This window comes from Budorcas taxicolor, chromosome 23 (assembly GCF_023091745.1).
Source record: "Budorcas taxicolor isolate Tak-1 chromosome 23, Takin1.1, whole genome shotgun sequence".
Lineage (NCBI taxonomy): Eukaryota > Metazoa > Chordata > Mammalia > Artiodactyla > Bovidae > Budorcas > Budorcas taxicolor.
Window position 1 is genome coordinate 15,757,253 of NC_068932.1, and position 19,808 is coordinate 15,777,060.

At 35.0% G+C, this 19,808-nt stretch overlaps 1 protein-coding gene across 1 annotated transcript in view; it reads left to right on the top strand.

Annotated features, from left to right (window-relative positions):
* TBC1D12 (TBC1 domain family member 12) overlaps positions 1-19,585 on the top strand; it is a 93,488-nt gene extending 73,903 nt beyond the window's left edge. Inside the window, exons 6-14 of the mRNA XM_052661024.1 lie at positions 1,655-1,772; positions 2,989-3,095; positions 10,782-10,862; positions 13,143-13,231; positions 14,094-14,165; positions 15,671-15,799; positions 16,060-16,169; positions 18,377-18,635; positions 19,517-19,585. Coding sequence (XP_052516984.1) covers positions 1,655-1,772; positions 2,989-3,095; positions 10,782-10,862; positions 13,143-13,231; positions 14,094-14,165; positions 15,671-15,799; positions 16,060-16,169; positions 18,377-18,635; positions 19,517-19,585 — 1,034 coding nt within the window. The remainder of the gene's footprint in view (positions 1-1,654; positions 1,773-2,988; positions 3,096-10,781; positions 10,863-13,142; positions 13,232-14,093; positions 14,166-15,670; positions 15,800-16,059; positions 16,170-18,376; positions 18,636-19,516) is intronic.
* Positions 19,586-19,808: the final 223 nt, after the last annotated feature.

The following is a 19,808-nucleotide window of genomic DNA, read 5'->3' on the forward strand; positions in this document are numbered from 1 at the left end:
ACTAGGCTTTTGATATTTTATACTTTAAGAATTTTGACATTTTGCAGTAACTTTCTATAGGTTATGGGAATATGATTTGGAAGTAAAAATTGATTTCATGACTTATGAAGTTTCTCTCACTTCCCAGTTGTGTCATTTTGACAGGCACAGAAGTGTATATTCTTATGTGTATAAATTCACAAATTTATTCAGTCTCTCTTCCAACCAAAAATAAAACATCAGGATGACTTAGCAATACTGAAGTATTGTTAGTTCAGGGTACATTTTTAGAAAATATTACAGTTATCTATATTTTTTGGCATAAGCTTTATTAACAACTGATATTTTTTTCTTTGACTTAGTGAATCAAATATTATAATAATATACACTTTTGCTTTGTGGCACAATCTTTTTAGAAGGCCTAATTATGTAAACATTGGTTAAGTTTATTTTACTATACAATTTGAAATATTTCTAGCATACCCAACAAATTTTAATTGACTCTTAACATTGACATTACTATTTGATTAATATTTAAGGTGATTATTGATAAATTAGGTGAACCTAACAATATATGATAAAAGTAACATTGAATTGTGAAGTCAGAATGTCAAAGCTTTAATCTTGTTTTATGCTTCCTGGATGTGATACTCGAAATAAATCTTAATTTTCCTCATCTGTGAAATGTTTGTGTGTGTTGGGGACGAAGGGTAGAGGAGGGGGCAGTTGACTGCATCTGGGCTTTTCGTGACCTTCAGTCAGCACTTAAAATCTGAATACATAAAAGAATGTGGAGCTATTCACTTGCCCTCTTAAGATGGTTTGTGACTCATATGTGAAACACAATTAGAAAACAGTTTAGCCAGCTAATCTCTGGTTCCACTGGTTCTAAAATTCATTCATTCTCTGTGTATGTACTTCTCTATTTGGGGGGCATCTCTTATTCCAAAATTGTGACTCCTGATCGTCAGAGTGGTGTTAGGTGTATGTGTGTGTGTTAGGAGGATTTTAAAATTTCCCGGTAATTAGTAAACTGAAACATCATAGTAAAAGAAAAGGTCACTGTAATAGTGCCATGACAATATCATCTTTCAATATCATGTGGGTTTTTGTTTTTGTTTTCTGTGCCACATGGCATGTGAGATCTCAGTTCCCCGACTGGGGATCAAACCCACACCTTGTGCATAGTGAACCTCAGAGTCTTAACCACTGGACCACCAGGGAAGTCCCTGTCATGTGGTTTTATGTCAAGAAATTCATAAACCCGTTGTATGAAAAAAATGGTATTGGTTAGTTGCTCACAGTTGTTTATTTTTACACAGTTAATTCAGGAGAAATTTTACTTCATTGATTGATTAAGTATAAGTAGACTATGTGATATAGTAACCTATTTAAATTATTTTTTCTGAGCTTTGTTCCATCCATTTTTGTAGAATAGAAGTTACTTTTAAATTATGTTAACCAAGTTCATTTTTTTCTCTTTTTCCCTCTTTCTCTCCTTTCCTCTTTCTCCTTTTTCCTTTCTTCCCCTTCTTCCCTTCTTCATTTCCATTCTTCCTTCCTTTTACCAGAATATTCTTTATGAGAAAGTCTCTTTTGTAGACTTGGGTAGAAAGAGAAGGGCATTTTGATCTGGCTGTTTTATATTGAAATAATTTTTACTTGTTTAAAACAGAAATTAAAGAAGCACATAAAAGGAAAAAAATAATGAAAGAACGGTTTAAACAGGAAGAAAGCATTGCAAGTGCAATGGTAATTTGGATCAATGAAATACTACCCAATTGGGAAGTAATGTAAGTAAGCAGACTTTTCCTGAATTTCAGTCTGTCTCCAAAGATCTCATGTTTCCAATTTTATATTTATATAACTTCTAGCATGTATCTTACATTTTGGCTAAATTATACTGTTAACCAGTGTTTGAAATTTTTCATGCTTATCTCTGTTCTTTACTTTTGTAAATCTCTCAATCTCTAATGCCTGCTTCCCTTACTGACCACCCTCTATGCATATCAGAATTTTATCTTTCATTTGAATTGCATCTGAATACTTGTTGATCCATGAAATTTCTAATTTCCTGTTCATATTTTCTTAATTCTAACGTACTATCTATATTGCTAGATGTACTATTGATGTAATAGCAGGATTTTTGGCAAAGAAAATATTAAACATACACATTCATTGTAATATGCATTAAATGGTAAATATTAAAGTGATTTTAATATGCTTCTCATAATCAAGATAATGTGTTATATATGATCTTTCCCTTCTGTAATGTCCTATTATACTTTGAGACTAATACACTTCTTGCATTACTTTTCCTTTTATTTTTTGATAATATTTTTGTACACTCATTATTTTTCCTCTAGACTGGTGGGAGATGACTTCTGCAATGCCAAGTATAGGATGTGCTTTGGGAATGTGTTGAATATTGGCATAATATGACAGATATTATATTAGGCTCTTTACACAAGTAATCACATTTGATTCTCACAACCTTTATTCCCTTTTATCTTATAGGGATTCTCAAAGTCAGAGAGGTTAAGTGATTTGCCCAAGGTTGTACAATTAATGAATGGTTAACCAGATTTGAACTCAAGTCTATCTGATTTTAAAGCCCACATTTCTTTCAGTAGATTATGCTGCCTCCCAAAGACTAAAGCTTTACCCATAGTAAATACTTCGTGATTTTGTTTTTGGTACTGAATTGACAGTGCATTTTTATATTCTTTTTATTATGTTTTTTCATCATTTTCCTATATTTCTTATTCTCTCATTGTACCCTTAGTGTAAGTGGCAATTATGGAAGACAGTTCCCTTTAAATTGCTGTATATTTTTTAGGCATTTTTTGCCTACATGCATGAACCCAAGGAAAGAATGCATCACATACTTAAGTCTCTATGTTCTAAAAAATCATTCAGCCATTTGGCCACAGACTAGGTAAACCATCATGGAACTAGTATTTTTGATATAAAAAGTAACTTTCTCCTTTTTCTCCCCTTCAATTCTAGGCGTAGTACGAGAAGAGTTCGAGAATTGTGGTGGCAGGGATTGCCCCCTAGTGTTCGTGGGAAAGTTTGGAGTCTAGCTGTAGGAAATGAACTAAATATCACTCCTGGTTTGTATTCTATATTGAGTTACTCCCACATTATTTAAAAAGGCACTACATTTTAAGAGCATACTTCATTCCCCACACCCTCTAAAACCTGATACAATTTAATGTTACTGTATTTCATATTATATATATAAAATTTGTGTGTTTTCCTCTAGTTTACAACCATCAGTAATAATCTTGGCATTCAGATATCTTAAACTGTGGATAATAACTTCAAAAACTTCTGGGTCTAGGTAGCAGTAGATGAATATGCATCAGTTCAGTTCAGTTCAGTCACTCAGTCGTGTCTCGACTCTTTGCAACCCCATGAACTGCACCACTCCAGGCCTCCCTGTCCATCACCAACTCCTGGAGTTCACTCAAACTCATGTCCATCGAGTCAGTGATGCCATCCAGCCATCTCATCCTGTCGTCCCCTTCTCCTGCCCCCAATCCCTCCCAGCATCAGACTCTTTTCCAATGAGTCGACTCTTCGCAAGAGGTGGCCAAAGTACTGGAGTTTCAGCTTCAGCATCATTCCTTCCAAAGAACACCCAGGAGCAATCTCCTTTAGAATAGACTGGTTGGATCTCCTTGCAGTCCAAGGGACTCTCAAGAGTCTTCTCCAACACCACAGTTCAAAAGCATCAATTCTTTGGCGCTCAGCTCTCTTTACAGTCCAACTCTCATATCCAGGAAAAATAAAATAGTCTAGTTGTGAACAAGTTTCTTCTTTATTCAAAAAACATAAATATTATGGGAAGGATAAAAATTTCTTTTCTTGTCTCTCTACCCAAACCAGTCATTTTGAATGTTTTTATTTAAAAACTTAAAACAGAAGTAAGATTCTCATTGTTTTTATTTTTTTAAGTTTCTTAAAACCTTGAAGCATAGGAGTAAAATGTAAATAGGAATAAAATGTAGTGTAGTTTTGATGAATTTTAAAAATTAGATAAAATAAGGATAGTATCACATAGAGTAAAATAATTGAAAATACTAAAAATGGTCTGAATGATAATGATAATGCCAGACAGAGGCACCACAAAAAGACTTTTAGGGATTCTAGTATAATAATATAAATAATACATTGTTACTTAAAATTTTTTATTTATGTATTATTGAAAAAAATTCAATAGTAAAGTACAAACTGCATGTCTGTCCCCCTCTTTCACCCAAACATCTCTTAATCCTACTATGTATTAGTTAACAATTTGGTATATGTTCTTCCAGATCTTCTTTCTATGCACATAAAAAAGAGTACATCTACTTATGATACTTTTAAAGCTTTCTCGTTTTCTTCCTTTTATTTTTTTTCCACAAACCATCTGAACATCCCTCCATGTCAGTGCATACAGGTGTATTTATACTTACTATAGCTGCACTGTATTCCACATTTTGGCTGTACTATAATTTATTTAACTATTTTCCTAGTGATTGCTAAATCAGAGACATTTGTGTCAAAACAATATCAAGGTGCTGTTGTTTTTACTCCTCAAAAGTGAGTAAAATGAATGAATATTACCCACAGAGAGTATGACTGAAAATAATTTAGAAATATTTACCAAAAGCTTCAAAAAATGTAACCTCTAACCCATTTATTCTAGTTCTAACACTTGAAGTAAATAAACATAATTACAAAAGCTTTTCTACAAGGATATTCATTACAGCAGTCAGTATTATGTATAGTTGTTGTTTAGTCTCGAAGTCGTGTCTCATTCTTTGCCACCTCATGGACTGTAGCACACCAGGCTCCTCTGTCCCTCCACTATTCTGGAGTTGCTCAAATTCATGTCCGTTGAGTCAGTATACTATGTAACCATCTCATCCTCTGCCACTCCCTTCTTTTGTCTTCAATCTTTCCCAGCATCAGGGTCTTTTCCAGTGAGTTGGCTCTTCGCATCAGGTGGCCAAAGTATTGGAGCTTCAACTTCAGCATCAGTCCTTCCAATGAATATTCAGGGTTGGTTTTCTGTAGAATTGATTGGTTTAATCTCCTTACAGTCCAAGACCTTTAAGAGTCTTCTCAGGAGTTTTGCAGAATTTATAACAGACCTAAATGTCTATCTTCAGTCTTAAAAGTGATGCCCTGCCCCCCATTTTTTTTTTTTTCCAAAAACAGTGAAGAACATCTTTATGATAGCATGGGATAAAATCATTCTATAATAGCGTAGATTGGTAAATAGGATTACAAAAAAATACACATATTTTGTACAATAAAAGCACTGATTAGTTGTGAAAATATGTAAACTCTGGAATTAAACAGTTAAGCTTTTCATAATTTCTCGTGAGAAATTGATAAATTCATGAGATAATGTATTGTAAAATATGCTTTTCAAAATCTGTCTTTAACGAATTAATTTACATGCTTCTCCCTTCTGCCTTTATGGAAATATTGAAAAACCCATACATAACTGAATTGTGTTTATTTGATTTCTTAAAATTTGGCAAGTAGTGAATCATAACTGTAGAAATGTAGTCCATTGTGTTAAAATAAATCTGGCTAAGGAAACATAGCAAAAAAAAAAAAAAAGAAAAAAAGTGATGCCAACTGAGTAACATGATCATATATGGTTTATAAAATTGATTTTTACAAATAATGAACATGTCATTTTAATGAATTTTTTTTCAATTAAAAAATAGAATTTAAGGGAAGTATCGAGAATTAAATTAAGCTTAGAAAAGGATTGTATTGGTTTAAGGTCTTAAGAATTAGTTTGTGTACAGGTAAGGTGATCAAGTATTGGTAGCCAAGTTTTATTTGCAGTTTTGTTGAGAACTTTACAGTATTAGGTATATATAACTTAGACATTAAAATATTAAGTTGGCATTAATCTTTTGCAATACTCTAATCAAAAAGTTTTTTTTAAGCTCAAAATTTATAAGGCTTGTGAAGTAACTGGGTCATTCATTTTCAAAGTAATTTTAGCTTCTTTCAATTGAACAGTTATGTATTCAGGAGTGAATGAGGTTCAGTTCAGTTCATTCAATCAGTTGTGTCCGACCATTTGCGACCCCATGGACTGCAGCACATCAGGCTTCCCTGTCCATCACCAACTCCTGGAACTTATTTAAACTCATGTCCGTTTGAGTTGGTGATGCCATCCAACCATCTCATCCTCTGTTGTCCCCTTCTCCTCCCACCTTCAATCTTTCCCAGGATCAGGGTCTTTACAAATGAGTCATTTCTTCCCATCAGGTGACCAAAGTATTGGAGTTTCAACTTCAGCATCAGTCCTTCCAATGAATATTTAGGACTGATTTCCTTTAGGATGGACTGATTGGATCTCCTTGCACTCCAAGGGACTCTCAAGAGTCTTCTCCAACACCACAGTTCAAAAGCATCAATTCTTCAGCACTCAGTTTTCTTTCTAGTCTAACTCTCACATCCATACATGACTACTGAGAAAACGATAAAGAAAACTATAAATAAAAAGATAAAATTGACAAACCATTAGCCAGACTCATCAAGAAACAAAGAGAGAAAAATCAGTAAAATTAGAAATGAAAACGGAGAGATCACAACAGACAACACAGAAATGCAAAGGATCATAAGAGACTACTGTCAGCAATTATATGCCAATAAAGTGGACAACTTGGAAGAAATGGACACATTCTTAGAAAAGTACAACTTTCCAAAACTGAACCAGGAAGAAATAGAAAATCTTAACAGACCCATCACAAGCATGGAAATTTAAACTGTAATCAGAAATCTTCCAGCAAACAAAAGCCCAGGTCCAGACGGCTTCACAGCTGAATTCTACCAAAAATTTCGAGAAGAACTAACACCTATCCTACTCAACTTCTTCCAGAAAACTGCAGAGGAAGGTAAACTTCCAAACTCATTCTATGAGGCCACCATCACCCTAATACCAAAACCTGACAAAGATGCCACAAAAAAAGAAAACACAGGCCAATATCACTAATCAACATAGATGCAAAAATCCTTAACAAAATTCTAGCAAACAGAATCCAACAACACATTTAAAAGATCATACATCATGACCAAGTGGGCTTTATCCCAGGGATGCAAGGATTCTTCAATGTCTGCAAATCAATGTAATACACCACATTAACAAATTGAAAAATGAAAACCATATGATTATCTCAATAGATGCAGAGAAAGCCTTTGACAAAATTCAACATCCATTTATGATTTAAAAGAAAACCTTCCAGAAAGCAGAAATAGAAGGAACATACCTCAACATAATAAAAGCTATATATGACAAACCCACAGCAAACATTATCCTCAATGATGAAAAATGGAAAGCATTTCCCCTAAAGTCAGGATACCAGACCAGGGTGCCCACTCTCGCCACTACTATTCAACATAGTTTTGGAAGTTTTGGCCAAAGAAATCAGAGCAGAAAAAGAAATAAAAGGAATCCAGATTGGAAAAGAAGAAGTAAAACTCTCACTGTTTGCAGATTCCATGATCCTCTACATAGAAAACCCTAAAGACTCCACCAGAAAATTACTAGAGCTAATCAGTGAATATAGTAAAGTTGCAGGATATAAAATCAACACACAGAAATCTCTTGCATTCCTATACACTAATAATGAGAAAATAGAGAAATTAAGGAAACAATTCCATTCACTATTGCAACAAAAAGAATAAAATGCTTAGGAATATATCTACCTAAAGAAACCAAAGACCTATATATAGAAAACTATAAAACACTGGTGAAAGAAATCAAAGAGGACACTAATAGATGGAGAACTATACCGTATTCATGGATCAGAAGAATCAATATAGTGAAAATGAGTATACTACCCAAAGCAATCTGTAGATTCAATGCAATCCCTATCAAGCTACCAACGGTATTTTTCAGAGAGCTAGAACAAATAATTTCACAATTTGTATGGAAATACAAAAAACTTCGAATAGCCAAAGCAATCTTGAGAAAGAAGAATGGAACTGGAGGAATCAACCTGCCTGACTTCAGGCTCTACTACAAAGCCACAGTCATCAAGACAGTATGGTACTGGCACAAAGACAGAAATATAGATGAATGGAACAAAATAGAAAGTCCAGAGATAAATCTATGTACCTATGGACACTTTATGTTTGACAAAGGAGGTAAGAATATACAATGGAGAAAAGACAATCTCTTTAACAAGTGGTGCTGGGAAAACTGGTCAACCACTTGTAAAAAAATGAAACTAGAACACTTTCTAACACCATACACAAAAATAAACTCAAAATGGATTAAAGATCTAAACGTAAGACCAGAAACTATAAAACTCCTAGAGGAGAACATAGGCAAAACACTCTTCAACATAAATCACAGCAGGGTCCTCTATGACCCACCTCCCAGAATACTGGAAATAAAAGCAAAAATAAACAAATGGGACCTAATTAAATTTAAAAGCTTCCACACAACAAAGGAAACTATAAGCAGGGTGAAAAGACAGCCTTCAGAATGGGAGAAAATAATAGCAAATGAAGCAACTGGACAAAAAATTAATCTCAAAAATATACAAGCAACTCCTGCAGCTCAATTCCAGAAAAATAAACGACCAAATCAAAAAATAGGCCAGAGAACTAAACGGACATTTCTCCAAAGAAGACATACAGGTGGCTAACAAACACATGAGAAGATGCTCAACATCACTTATTATCAGAGAAATGCAAATCCAAACCACAATGAGGTACCATTTCACGCCAGTCAAAATGGCTGCGATCCAAAAGTCTACAAGCAATAAATGCTGGAGAGGGTGTGGAGAAAAGGGAACCCTCTTACACTGTTGGTGGGAATGCAAACTAGTATAGCCACTATGGAGAACGGTGTGGAGATTCCTTAAAAAACTGGAAATAGAACTGCCATATGACCCAGAAATCCCACTGCTGGGCATATACACCGAGGAAACCAGAATTGAAAGAGACACGTGTACCCCAGTGTTCATCGCAGCACTGTTTATAATAGCCAGGTTCCATCAGCAGACAAATGGATAAGAAAGCTGTGGTACATATACACAGTGGAGTATTACTCAGCCATTAAAAAGAATACATTTGAATCAGTTCTAATGAGGTGGATGAAACTGGAGCCTATTATACCGAGTGAAGTAAGTCAGAAAAAAAAAACCCACCAATACAGTATACTAATGCATATATATGGAATTTAGAAAGATGGTAACGATAACCCTGTATGTGAGACAGCAAAAGAGACACAAATGTATAGAACAGTCTTTTGGACTCTGTGGGAGAGGACGAGGGTGGGATGATTTGGGAGAATGGCATTGAAACGTATATTATCATATGTGAAACGAATTGCCAGTCCAGGTTCGATGCATGATACAGGAACCTCAGGGCTGGTACACTGGGATGACCCAGAGGGATGGGATGGGGAGGGAAGTGGGAGGGGTATTCAGGATAGGGAATTCATGCACACCCGTGGCAGATTCATGTCGATGTATGGCAAGACCAATACAATATTGTAATTAGCCTCCAATTAAAATAAATACATTTATATTTTAAAAAAAGAAAAAAAAATTTCTTCTTTCCAAACCATGAGTAGTAAATACATTAAAAAAAAAAAAGATTAATTGAAGCAAAATATGTTCTTGGTATTTGGGGCAGTATTATATAAATTTTGATATTTGGGCCAGAAATACTTTCTGCTGTTGTGCATTGAAATTTACTATTTTTATGTAAAATTTAACATATTTGTGGTGGTTAGTTAGCAAGTAGAAACAATTAAAATTTGAGAGATGAAAAAATTTTCAATTTCTTTTGTTCTTGAAATTTTAATGAGATCTTGTATATGAAAGCACAGAGTAATAGTCTCAAAAAGTGATTGGGCAGTTGAAGTAAAAACGTAGGGATTGAGATTTTTGTATGTAGGCCTTTGGCAAAATCTGTGAAGTTTGGTAGCTTTGAATAGCTTGTTAGCCTTATCATAATATAATAATAGAGATATCATTTCACAGCAATATCATAATAGAAAAAACAATTTTAAGAAAAGAAAAGCAAGAACCAGCATTTGTATTTGTTAAGGATGTATATGGTGTCAGGAGCTTAATGTAAATTACCTTATTTAATCATGGGCTTTCTGGATGGCTCAGCAGGTAAAGAATCCACCTGCAATGCAGGAGACTCAGGAGATGTAGATTTGACCCCTGGGTGGGGAAGATTCCCTGGAGGAGAGCATGGCAACCCGCTGTAGTAGTCTTGCCAGGAAAATCCCATGGACAGAGGAGCCTCGCTGGCTGTGGTCCATGGGGTCGGAAAGAGTCAGACACAACTGAATTGTCGGAGCACACACATACAACCCCATGAGTAGGTGTTACTTTCCTCCAGTTTACCCGCAAAGACAGCCTAGTTCCAGAGTGATCAAGTACCTTTCTTGAAGTCTCACAGGTAGTAAGTGGCAGAGCTGGAATTTGAATCTAGGTGTGACTGACTTTAAGAAAATCATGTTTCTGCTATTCCACAGTGATACTCCTTTAGCAGAAGCATCTTTTCCAGCCTGTTAACATTCATTCTATATTGTAGCTATTTGGATCACGACTCTTCAGTATTTTACCTTTCTGGTTGTGTAATGAATTGTTTTGATAGAATCAAGTACTTCAGTTTACCATGTTTTTGTTACCTACCACATAAGAGAAATCTGATGATATAGTAAGATTTTTATCTTTATTTTTCAGTAAAAATAGAAGTATGTGGATAAATTTCCTTATTATTTATGAATTTTTATTCTTGTTTTTCCCCAGAACTTTATGAAATCTTCCTCTCAAGAGCAAAGGAACGGTGGAAAAGTTTCAGTGAAACAAGTTCAGAGAATGATGTAGAAGGTGGGCTATTTTTGTTGTTGTAAATAGAAATTTCTCAAAATCCAGGTGCTGAGATATGTGTGTGATTTTTTACAATATGCCAGGAACTGCAATAATTCTTTACATACATTATCTCCTTTAATGTTAATAACCCTTTAAATAGATGTTATTATATTGAATGATATAAGAGGAAACTGAGGCTCAGAATAGTTAACTTGGAACAGCAAAGCTGTGATGTAAACCCAGATTGTTGGACTCCAGAGTCCAGTTTTTAATCACAACAGTAAAAGTAATGGGGTGTAGTATTTTTAGGCCACCTCTTACTTAAAAGATAGATGATCTTCACAGCTTGCTTGTGACCTCCCCTGAAGAGGAAGCATGCTCTTCTCTCTTATACTGTTGGATTATCACTTCAATTCAGTCAGTAACTGAGCAAGGTTGGGCAGGATTGCAGCTTTAGACAGACTTAGTTCATCTTGGGTTTCAAATTTGTTGATGGAAGGAACCACAGGCTCGGTGCTTTAATCAGACATTCTCCCAAGGGCCATGTGCCCTTGGATTTCATTGTCTTTCCAGCCTGGCCTTCTGCACTATACTGGAACCCAGCAAAAGTCCCACAGAGGAAAACCAGATGTACTTTCAGGCTCCTCTAAATCAGTCTCATTGGGCCATGAAAAGCTCTTCTGCATTCTTTCCTCAAGCAGAGTACCTTCGTCTCCGGCAGGCTCAGTCCTGAGCCCATTCCCACACTTGGCAGATGCCCCTAGGAATAAAGTGGCCACTGGTATCCACTTACCTGGGAAAGGAAAGGCAAGGCTCCTGTCTTTTTGAGATTTAAACCCTTTAGAACTCTCGGTGCTCACCATTCTCTTATGCCTTTTTTTTTCCTTTCTTTTCTGGCCACACCACATGGCTTGTGGGATTTTAGTTCCTTGAACAGGGACAGAACCCAGGTCCTCAGCAATGAGAGGGCAGAATCCTAACCACTGGATCACCAGGGAATTTCCTCTTATGCCTTTTTTAAAACATAAGGTATTCGAAATCTGTTTTTTCCTAGTTGTTATTGCAGGAGGAGTAGTCTTTCCCCTACATTTTATAAAACCTAGAAACAGAAATCTTTTACCATAAAACTTTGTGATAAACATATAGATTCTTTCTTTATATTCAGTTCAGTTCAGTCGATCAGTCATGTCTGACTCTGTGACCCCATGAACCGCAGCACGCCAGGCCTCCCTGTCCATCACCTTTCCCAGAGTCCACCCAAACCCATGTCCATTGAGTCAGTGATGCCATCCAACCATCTCATCCTCTGTCGTCCCCTTCTCCTTCTGCCTTCAATCTCTCCCAGCATCAGGGTCTTTTCAGATGAGTCAGCTCTTCGCATCAGGTGGCCAAACTATTGGAGTTTCAGCTTGAACATCAGTCCTTCCAATGAACACCCAGGACTGATCTCCTTTAGGATGGACTGGTTGGATCTCCTTGCAGTCCAAGGGACTCTCAAGAGTCTTCTCCAACAACACAGTTCAAAAGCATCAGTTCTTTGGTGCTCAGCTTTCTTCACAGTCCAACTTTCACATCCATACATGACCACTGGAAAAAACCATAGGCTTGACTAGACGGACCTTTGTTGGCAAAGTAATGTCTCTGCTTTTTAATATGCTGTCTAGGTTGGTCATAAGTTTCCTTCCAAGGAGTAAGCGTCTTTTAATTTCATGGCTGCAATTTAATTTCATCTGCAGTGATTTTGGAGCCCCCAAAAATAAAGTCTGACACTGTTTCCCCTGTTTCCCCATCTATTTCCCATGAAGTGATGGGACTGGATGCCATGATCTTTGTTTTCTGAATGTTGAGCTTTAAGCCAACTTTTTCACTCTCCTCTTTCACTTTCATCAAGAGGCTCTTTAGTTCTTCTTCACTTTCTGCCATAAGGGTGGTGTCATCTGCATATCTGAGGTTATTGATATTTTTCCCGGCAGTCTTGATTCCAGCTTGTGCTTCTTCCAGCCCAGTGTTTCTCATGATGTACTCTGCATATTAAATCAGTAGGGTGACAATATACAGCCTTGAAGTACTCCTTTACCTATCTGGAACAAGTCTGTTGGTCCATGTCCAGTTGTAACTGTTGCTTCCTGACCTGCATACAGGTTTAAGGTTATAAGTTCCAGGAAAGCTGTGATGTTTCTTTAAAATTATTGATTATTCAGCTTTTAACTTTCCTTAAGTAACATTCATGCTGTGTGTGATCATTCTGTGTTTACGAGACTGAACTTGGTATAACAAGTATCTACCTGACAAATGCAGGTGTATCTGTTGCTGATCGAGAGGCCAGTCTAGAATTAATTAAGTTGGACATATCCCGTACATTTCCATCGCTCTACATCTTTCAGAAGGTAAGGGTATCTCAACTAGCTTGTAGCAACTATTTTTTTTAATCCAAAGGAACAAATTCTCTAAATGCATAGCTATTATTTTTTAAAAGCATGACTATAAAAATTGGAGGCCTTTATATAAAAAAGGCAAAACTAGTAGGAAAATAGTAAAGGCATTTCTGTTATTTTATTCCACTGATTGAATGTGTTGCAGTTAGAATAGCACACAAAGGTACTTGATGAATCTTCCCTGAAGTGAATTTCTATTCTGTAAAATATCTGAATTTTAACATTTTTGCCTAGTAAATTGGTAAACTATAAGGAAATTTGCTCCAAAACTTAATTTTTTTTCAGAATTATTATTGAAATAGGAAGGTTTGTTTTTGGTGCAGAAATTATTACGAAATTGCTTACATTTTATGAGGAGAGTAATGATTACATTTTATATGTATATATGACAAGTCTTTATTCATGGAATTCTCTACATTGGCAAAGTGAGATTGAAAGTTTTACCATTAAGATTAAAATTTGTTATTATTAATAAACTTAATTTTGTATCTTCATGGTTTTGTTTTGTTGAAATTGTATTATATCAAATGAAAGAATCTGTGTTCATTATAAATTTATTGTGCCAACTTTAGATATCTTTAAAATTGCATACAACTCTATAGTTTGTATCCATCCATCAAGTAAGTTTATTTGACTATTTTGGTTTTCCACAATTAAATATTTTTTATCCATACTTTAGAACATATCTTTGCAGAGTGATTAGGTATACTGACCAAAACTAGTCATTTAGGAAATATAGTTAATGTGTTTTTTGAGAATTAACTTAGAAACAATTATTTGTAGAGTTTGACATTTCATTTTTCTCTTCTCTAAGGGTGGCCCATATCATGATGTCTTACATAGTATATTAGGGGCATATACATGTTACCGACCAGATGTTGGTTATGTAAGTATTTGTTTCAATCTGTCTTTCGAATATAAACAGTCTCTCTGTCTTATCTCATACTACCTTATGTTGTATTAGCTCTCAAATGTCTGTATCTCTGTGGTTTTTTTCTTGGTCCTGTCAGCTTACTCTGAGAGGAATTTTCCCTTTCCTGCCAGAGGCTTGTGAGACTGATTGCCAGCTTTCTTGGAGAGCAGCTAGGGATTTGACCATTCAGTTTGTAAACTTTTATTTATTATCCAACCTGTGTTGCCTTCTCCCCTTTTCCCTAACTCTCCTTTTCCTGACTGTCTCTTTAGAGATAAACCTCTTATGTTCATCTGGGTTGAGGAAAAGGTAGGTACCTGTACATACAGAGTAGAGGAAGGGATTTGCTCCTTTTACAAATTTTTAACCAATCCAATTTTAGTCCTTCCTTTCAGTTTTAGAGGTGCCTGATAACTTCAGTTCTTGAGCCTTCCAGAATTTGTGGCTGAATTGGCTTGCTGCTGACTGGCTTTCTCCTCAGCACATATTTTAGTCTCAATATTCCTTGTATAGTTAACATTTCCAAAATACTATTGACATCTTTTATCTACTGTCTCTATTATTTTCCATTTTCTTTTTTGTTCTTCTAGGTTAATACTTATCTTTTTATTTATTGCTATCTTAGTTGGATTTGGAAGGGAAGGGGACAAAGAAAAATGTGTGTTCAACTTGTCATGTTTTACTGGAAATCATAAAACCTTCATTTTCTTGCCTTTGTCTTAAAATAGAAAAATTTTAGAGATTTCACAATACGGTGGCTGTCTGATACAACTTACCCTATTTTGTTGCATGTTCATTTTTACATTTGTTTATTCATCCATTCACTCAACAAATATTTACTGTGTGCTTATGGCTATATGCCAGGCTTTGTTCTAGGCATTTTATTCAGCTCTGTGAACAAAATAAAGATTCCTTTTTGTCTCTTATAATTTAGACGGAGACAGACAATAAACAACAACAAATAAGTAAATGACATGTTATATTAAAAGGTGATAAGTGTAATAGAAAAAGCATGACATGGGTTGGGGAGAAAGTAAAGTTTGGTCATGGGGTAGGTTGTAGTATTAAAGCTGTCCTTATGAAGAAAGTAAAATTTAAGCAGAGAATCTCTTTTGCTCATGTGTTCTATAATAGAATCATAAAAACATTACATAACCCCTTCATATTTTTAAGTTGACATTCATTTAAATTTTTTCATTGTAAGTTTCATCATAAAGGATTTAATTTTTAGCACTTATTAAATATTGACATTTTAAAATAAAACTTTTATTTTAATACTGTATGTGCTCAGTTGCTCAGTCATGTCTGACTCTTTGTGACCCCATGGTCTATAGCCCGCCAGGCTCCTCTGTCCCTGGAATTTTTCAGGCAGGCATTCTGGAGTGAGTTGCCATTTCCTACTCCAGGGTATCTTCCCGACTCAGAGATTGAACCTGTGCGTCTTGCATCTCCTGCATTAATTTCTCTTCCCTTTGAAGGTCCAAGGGATGTCCTTCATAGCAGCAGTTCTCATTCTCAACTTGGAAGAAGCAGATGCCTTCATTGCATTTGCAAATCTCCTGAATAAGCCATGCCAGTTAGCCTTTTTTCGTGTGGATCACAGCATGGTATGGACATTTAGAATGAATTGTGTTTTTCTTTGTCAGTTTCTATAGGCTGATTGCCCTTACAGAGTAAAATACAGTAATTAGAAGACCAAGGTGATCTAAAATAAGCCTTTCATTGAATTACAGTTTTATGAATGCTTGATGAAAAGACTCAGAAAGAGGTGCTAAGCAAGATTTTCTATTAACTTATGAGTAAGGATTTAATTTCTCAATTTCTTGAGTATACTCTTAAATAATTTTGTTGAAATTTCTATCTTTAGATGTTGAAATATTTTGCAACGTTTGAAGTATTTTTTGAAGAAAATCTCTCCAAACTATTTCTTCATTTCAAATCTTATAGTCTTACACCAGACATATACTTGATAGACTGGTAAGTTATAGAATATAGTAATTAAAAGGAAACAGAGTAAAACTTTTTGCCTAAAGTAAATCTGATGCACAGGATCATACATATAAGAAAAACTTTTCTCTTATGTATAAAGAAACCGTCACATTTTTGTCGGGAGGCATTTGATTAAGAGTGTGAACTCTGGGTTGAAATCAGAATCCCTGTTTGTATTTCAATTTCCAAACTATAAAATGGGAGTAATAATATCTCTATCTTGAGTTGTAGTGAGAGTGTTTTGCATGGATTATCTCACTCAATGCCAGGTACATACTAAGCTCTGAGAAAGAATTAGGTGCTATTCCTTTAATATTCTTAACATACAAGGGTTTATGATAGTTATGATGGGTTTTCTTTACTGAGAGCTTTTTTTTTCCCAAGGCCTTATCCAGTTTTCTGACCAAATATTGATGCCTTATTTAGGTGCTAATGCCTTTTTTTAACTTTACAATTCTAGCTCTTCTATCCTGACTTGGAAGGTTTGCCTAGGACTCTGCTGAATAGTAGCAGTAGATTATTTAGAGGGGGGTGAATTTTGCCCAAGAGACAGAGCAGTTGATCTTAAGATAGATTGTTAAGAGTACATATGAAATATTTAAATCTTAAATCCTAATCATTAAAAATCAGTGGGTTTCATATAAGTGATAAGAAGTTTTAATATAGACAATGGCATTGATCAACTATCTTTATGGTGGTTTGAGGTTTCTTCTACTTAGACTTTTAAAAAAAGACTAAGTTATTTTTCAGTGTATTCTCCTGTTCCCATTAGGAACATTAGAGTTCCTTTGGGTAGGACCTAAGATCATGGGGAGAAGGGTTTTATATTACGGGACCTGAAGGACCAAGATCAAATACTAAATCTGTAGAGAAGGTGGGTAAAACTGCTCAATTGTCCGTCTTAAGAACTGTGAACATGAGGCAAAACAGGATCACAACTGATAAAGGGAACAGGATGAAATTAATACCAAGTGAGTACTGTATACTAGAAACTGCCTCGGCACTACTAATACCCTTTCACATTTTGAACAGTGAGTTAGTATTCTCTGTACTACCAAGAGTATGCTTCAGGTTTTCTGGAGGGTTTCGTTTTTTTTTCTTTTGGCTGGGCCTTACACCTTTTGGAATGTTAGTTCCCTGACTAGGGGTAGAACCCAAACCTTCTGCAGTGGAAACCAGACTCCTAACCACTGGACTGCCAGGGAATTCCCTCTGCTTTCTGTTATGCAATTAAATATGTGTTTATAATTTAAGAAGTAGACATGGATTTTTGTTTCACTCCATTGAGCTTGTAACATACAAAGCCCAGAACCAATGGTGCAAGAAAAAAGAGGAATAAGTTAAGTAGCAGTGCTAATGAGGATTTATTTCATTTTTTGGTGGGAGAGCCTTTAGTTGCCTTGCTCACGTTTCATCAGCAGTATCTCTGATAGTCTGTGTAAAAAATGTGTACCTTCTTTGCCAAGATAACATCAAGAGAAGTTCTCTAGCATCTTCTCTCCCTACTTCCTCAACCACAGTCCTACTCCAGAGTACTACTGAATAAAGACATGATCAAACATTATCAGAAAGGATGGGAAAAACCTTTAGCGATTCTATTGGAGGGTACACATGTTCCAAAAGAAGTAGTAAGTAAAGTTTGGTGAACGGAAAACAAAACAGTAGGTGTTTGTGAAGAGAAAAAAAAAGGAGAGAAGTCAGGCTTTATGGTTTTGTATTTAGGTTAATATAAGGTACTTGTCCTCATACAGTAATAAGAAGTAACTTTTACAGAGCATTTCTTATGTGCCATTCACTATTCTAAACACTTTACATTTAGGTAATTTTATTATCTTTGTTTACTAATGAGCAGACTGAGGCACAGCAAGGTTAAGTATCTTACTCAGGGTACATAATCAATAAATTGCAAATCTAAGATTCAGACTCAAGTACGCTGGTTTCAGAGTCCATACCCTTAACCATGAGGTTATTCTGCCATTGTAGTTTGTATTAGGCTGTATCACTGCATAAGATTGTAAATTCACATACTTCTGTTATTTATTACTTAATTTTCCACTACTCAAGTTGAGGGAAGGAGCCATATCTTATTTGCCTTTTCAGCCCTAATTTAGCACTTCTTTTTATATAGAGATGCTTAATGAGTGAATGAATAAATGAATGAAAAATTTCAATGACTTTTCCCCCCCTAATTTTAGGATCTTCACACTATATAGCAAATCACTACCACTTGATCTGGCCTGTCGAGTATGGGATGTATTTTGCAGAGATGGGGAGGAATTTTTATTTAGGACTGGATTAGGAATCCTCCGATTATATGAAGATATTCTTCTACAGATGGACTTTATTCACATAGCACAGTTTCTAACTAAACTGCCGGAAGATATCACATCAGAAAAACTGTTCAGCTGTATTGCAGCCATTCAGATGCAGAATAGTACCAAAAAATGGACTCAGGTAGAGTGACATTTTCCTACTTCTAACAGATGTATTAAAAGTTTTTTTTTTTAATTAAAAAAAAAGTTAAGTATTCCTCAAATGTTAGTGCTTAAGTTTAAGAAAAAGCTTTAAAAATAATTTTTGACTTTGAAAAAAATATTGCTTCTCTTTCACCTCTCCAGACCTATGGCTTTATTTTTTATGTAAGTCCAGTAATATTTTGAGTTTAGTGAAGTGCAGCCTACAATAGTCATGTATTTGCCAGGGTAATTATATAAGCACCTTGGTAGTTCATATAGACAACAATTGTATTAAATACCTGAATGTGTACTAAGGGTTTGCAATAAAAAGAATGTAATGTATGATTCTGACTTTCTAGATGCTTAATCTTGTTAGGGAAGCAAATATATTGATAGTCTAAAGTTATATGACATAAAAAATAGTGTTAACACTTGGTTCATGAATGATGGACAGTAGGCATAAGTTCACACTTTCATTGCTTATGAAAATGAAAATATAAGAATATTGGTCCAGTCAATGTATGGCAAAAACCACTACAATATTATAAAGTAATTAGCCTCCAATTAAATAAATTAATTAAAAAAATAAATATTGGGAAAATGCAAAAAAAAAACACCAAAAAACGAATATTGGTCCAGGAAATGTTTTGTTACCTAATAGTAATTTTATAATATTGGCAAGTGATGAAAACTGGAATCTAACTGTATATCATAAAATTGGGTTGAAACAAACAAGAGGATTTGAGAATGACACTCTTTCAGAGAGCAAAGTTATGTATGCTAAAGCTTTTTCATGTTAATAAACTATAGATTTTAAAATCTCTTTAATCTGCATGGTTGTTGTTTTTAGCATTAATGTTTACTTTATATAATTTCCAGGTCTTTGCATCTGTGATGAAGGATATTAAAGAAGGAGACAAGAATAATAGTCCAGCTCTGAAAAGCTAACCTTCAAAATTAACAAAATAATTGCAATATAACAAATGTTTGTTGATAAAAGTTTTTGTTTCCTATGTAAAAAAGCATGGTAGAAAATGCTGAAGAAAGCTAAAAGAATCAAGACATGGAAAACTACTGATTTTGAATTCCATGAGGCTGAAGTAAATGAGTAACCCATTGACAGTATTAATTTAAAAAGTATTTTATAGGGAGAGCCATTTTACAAAGGAGA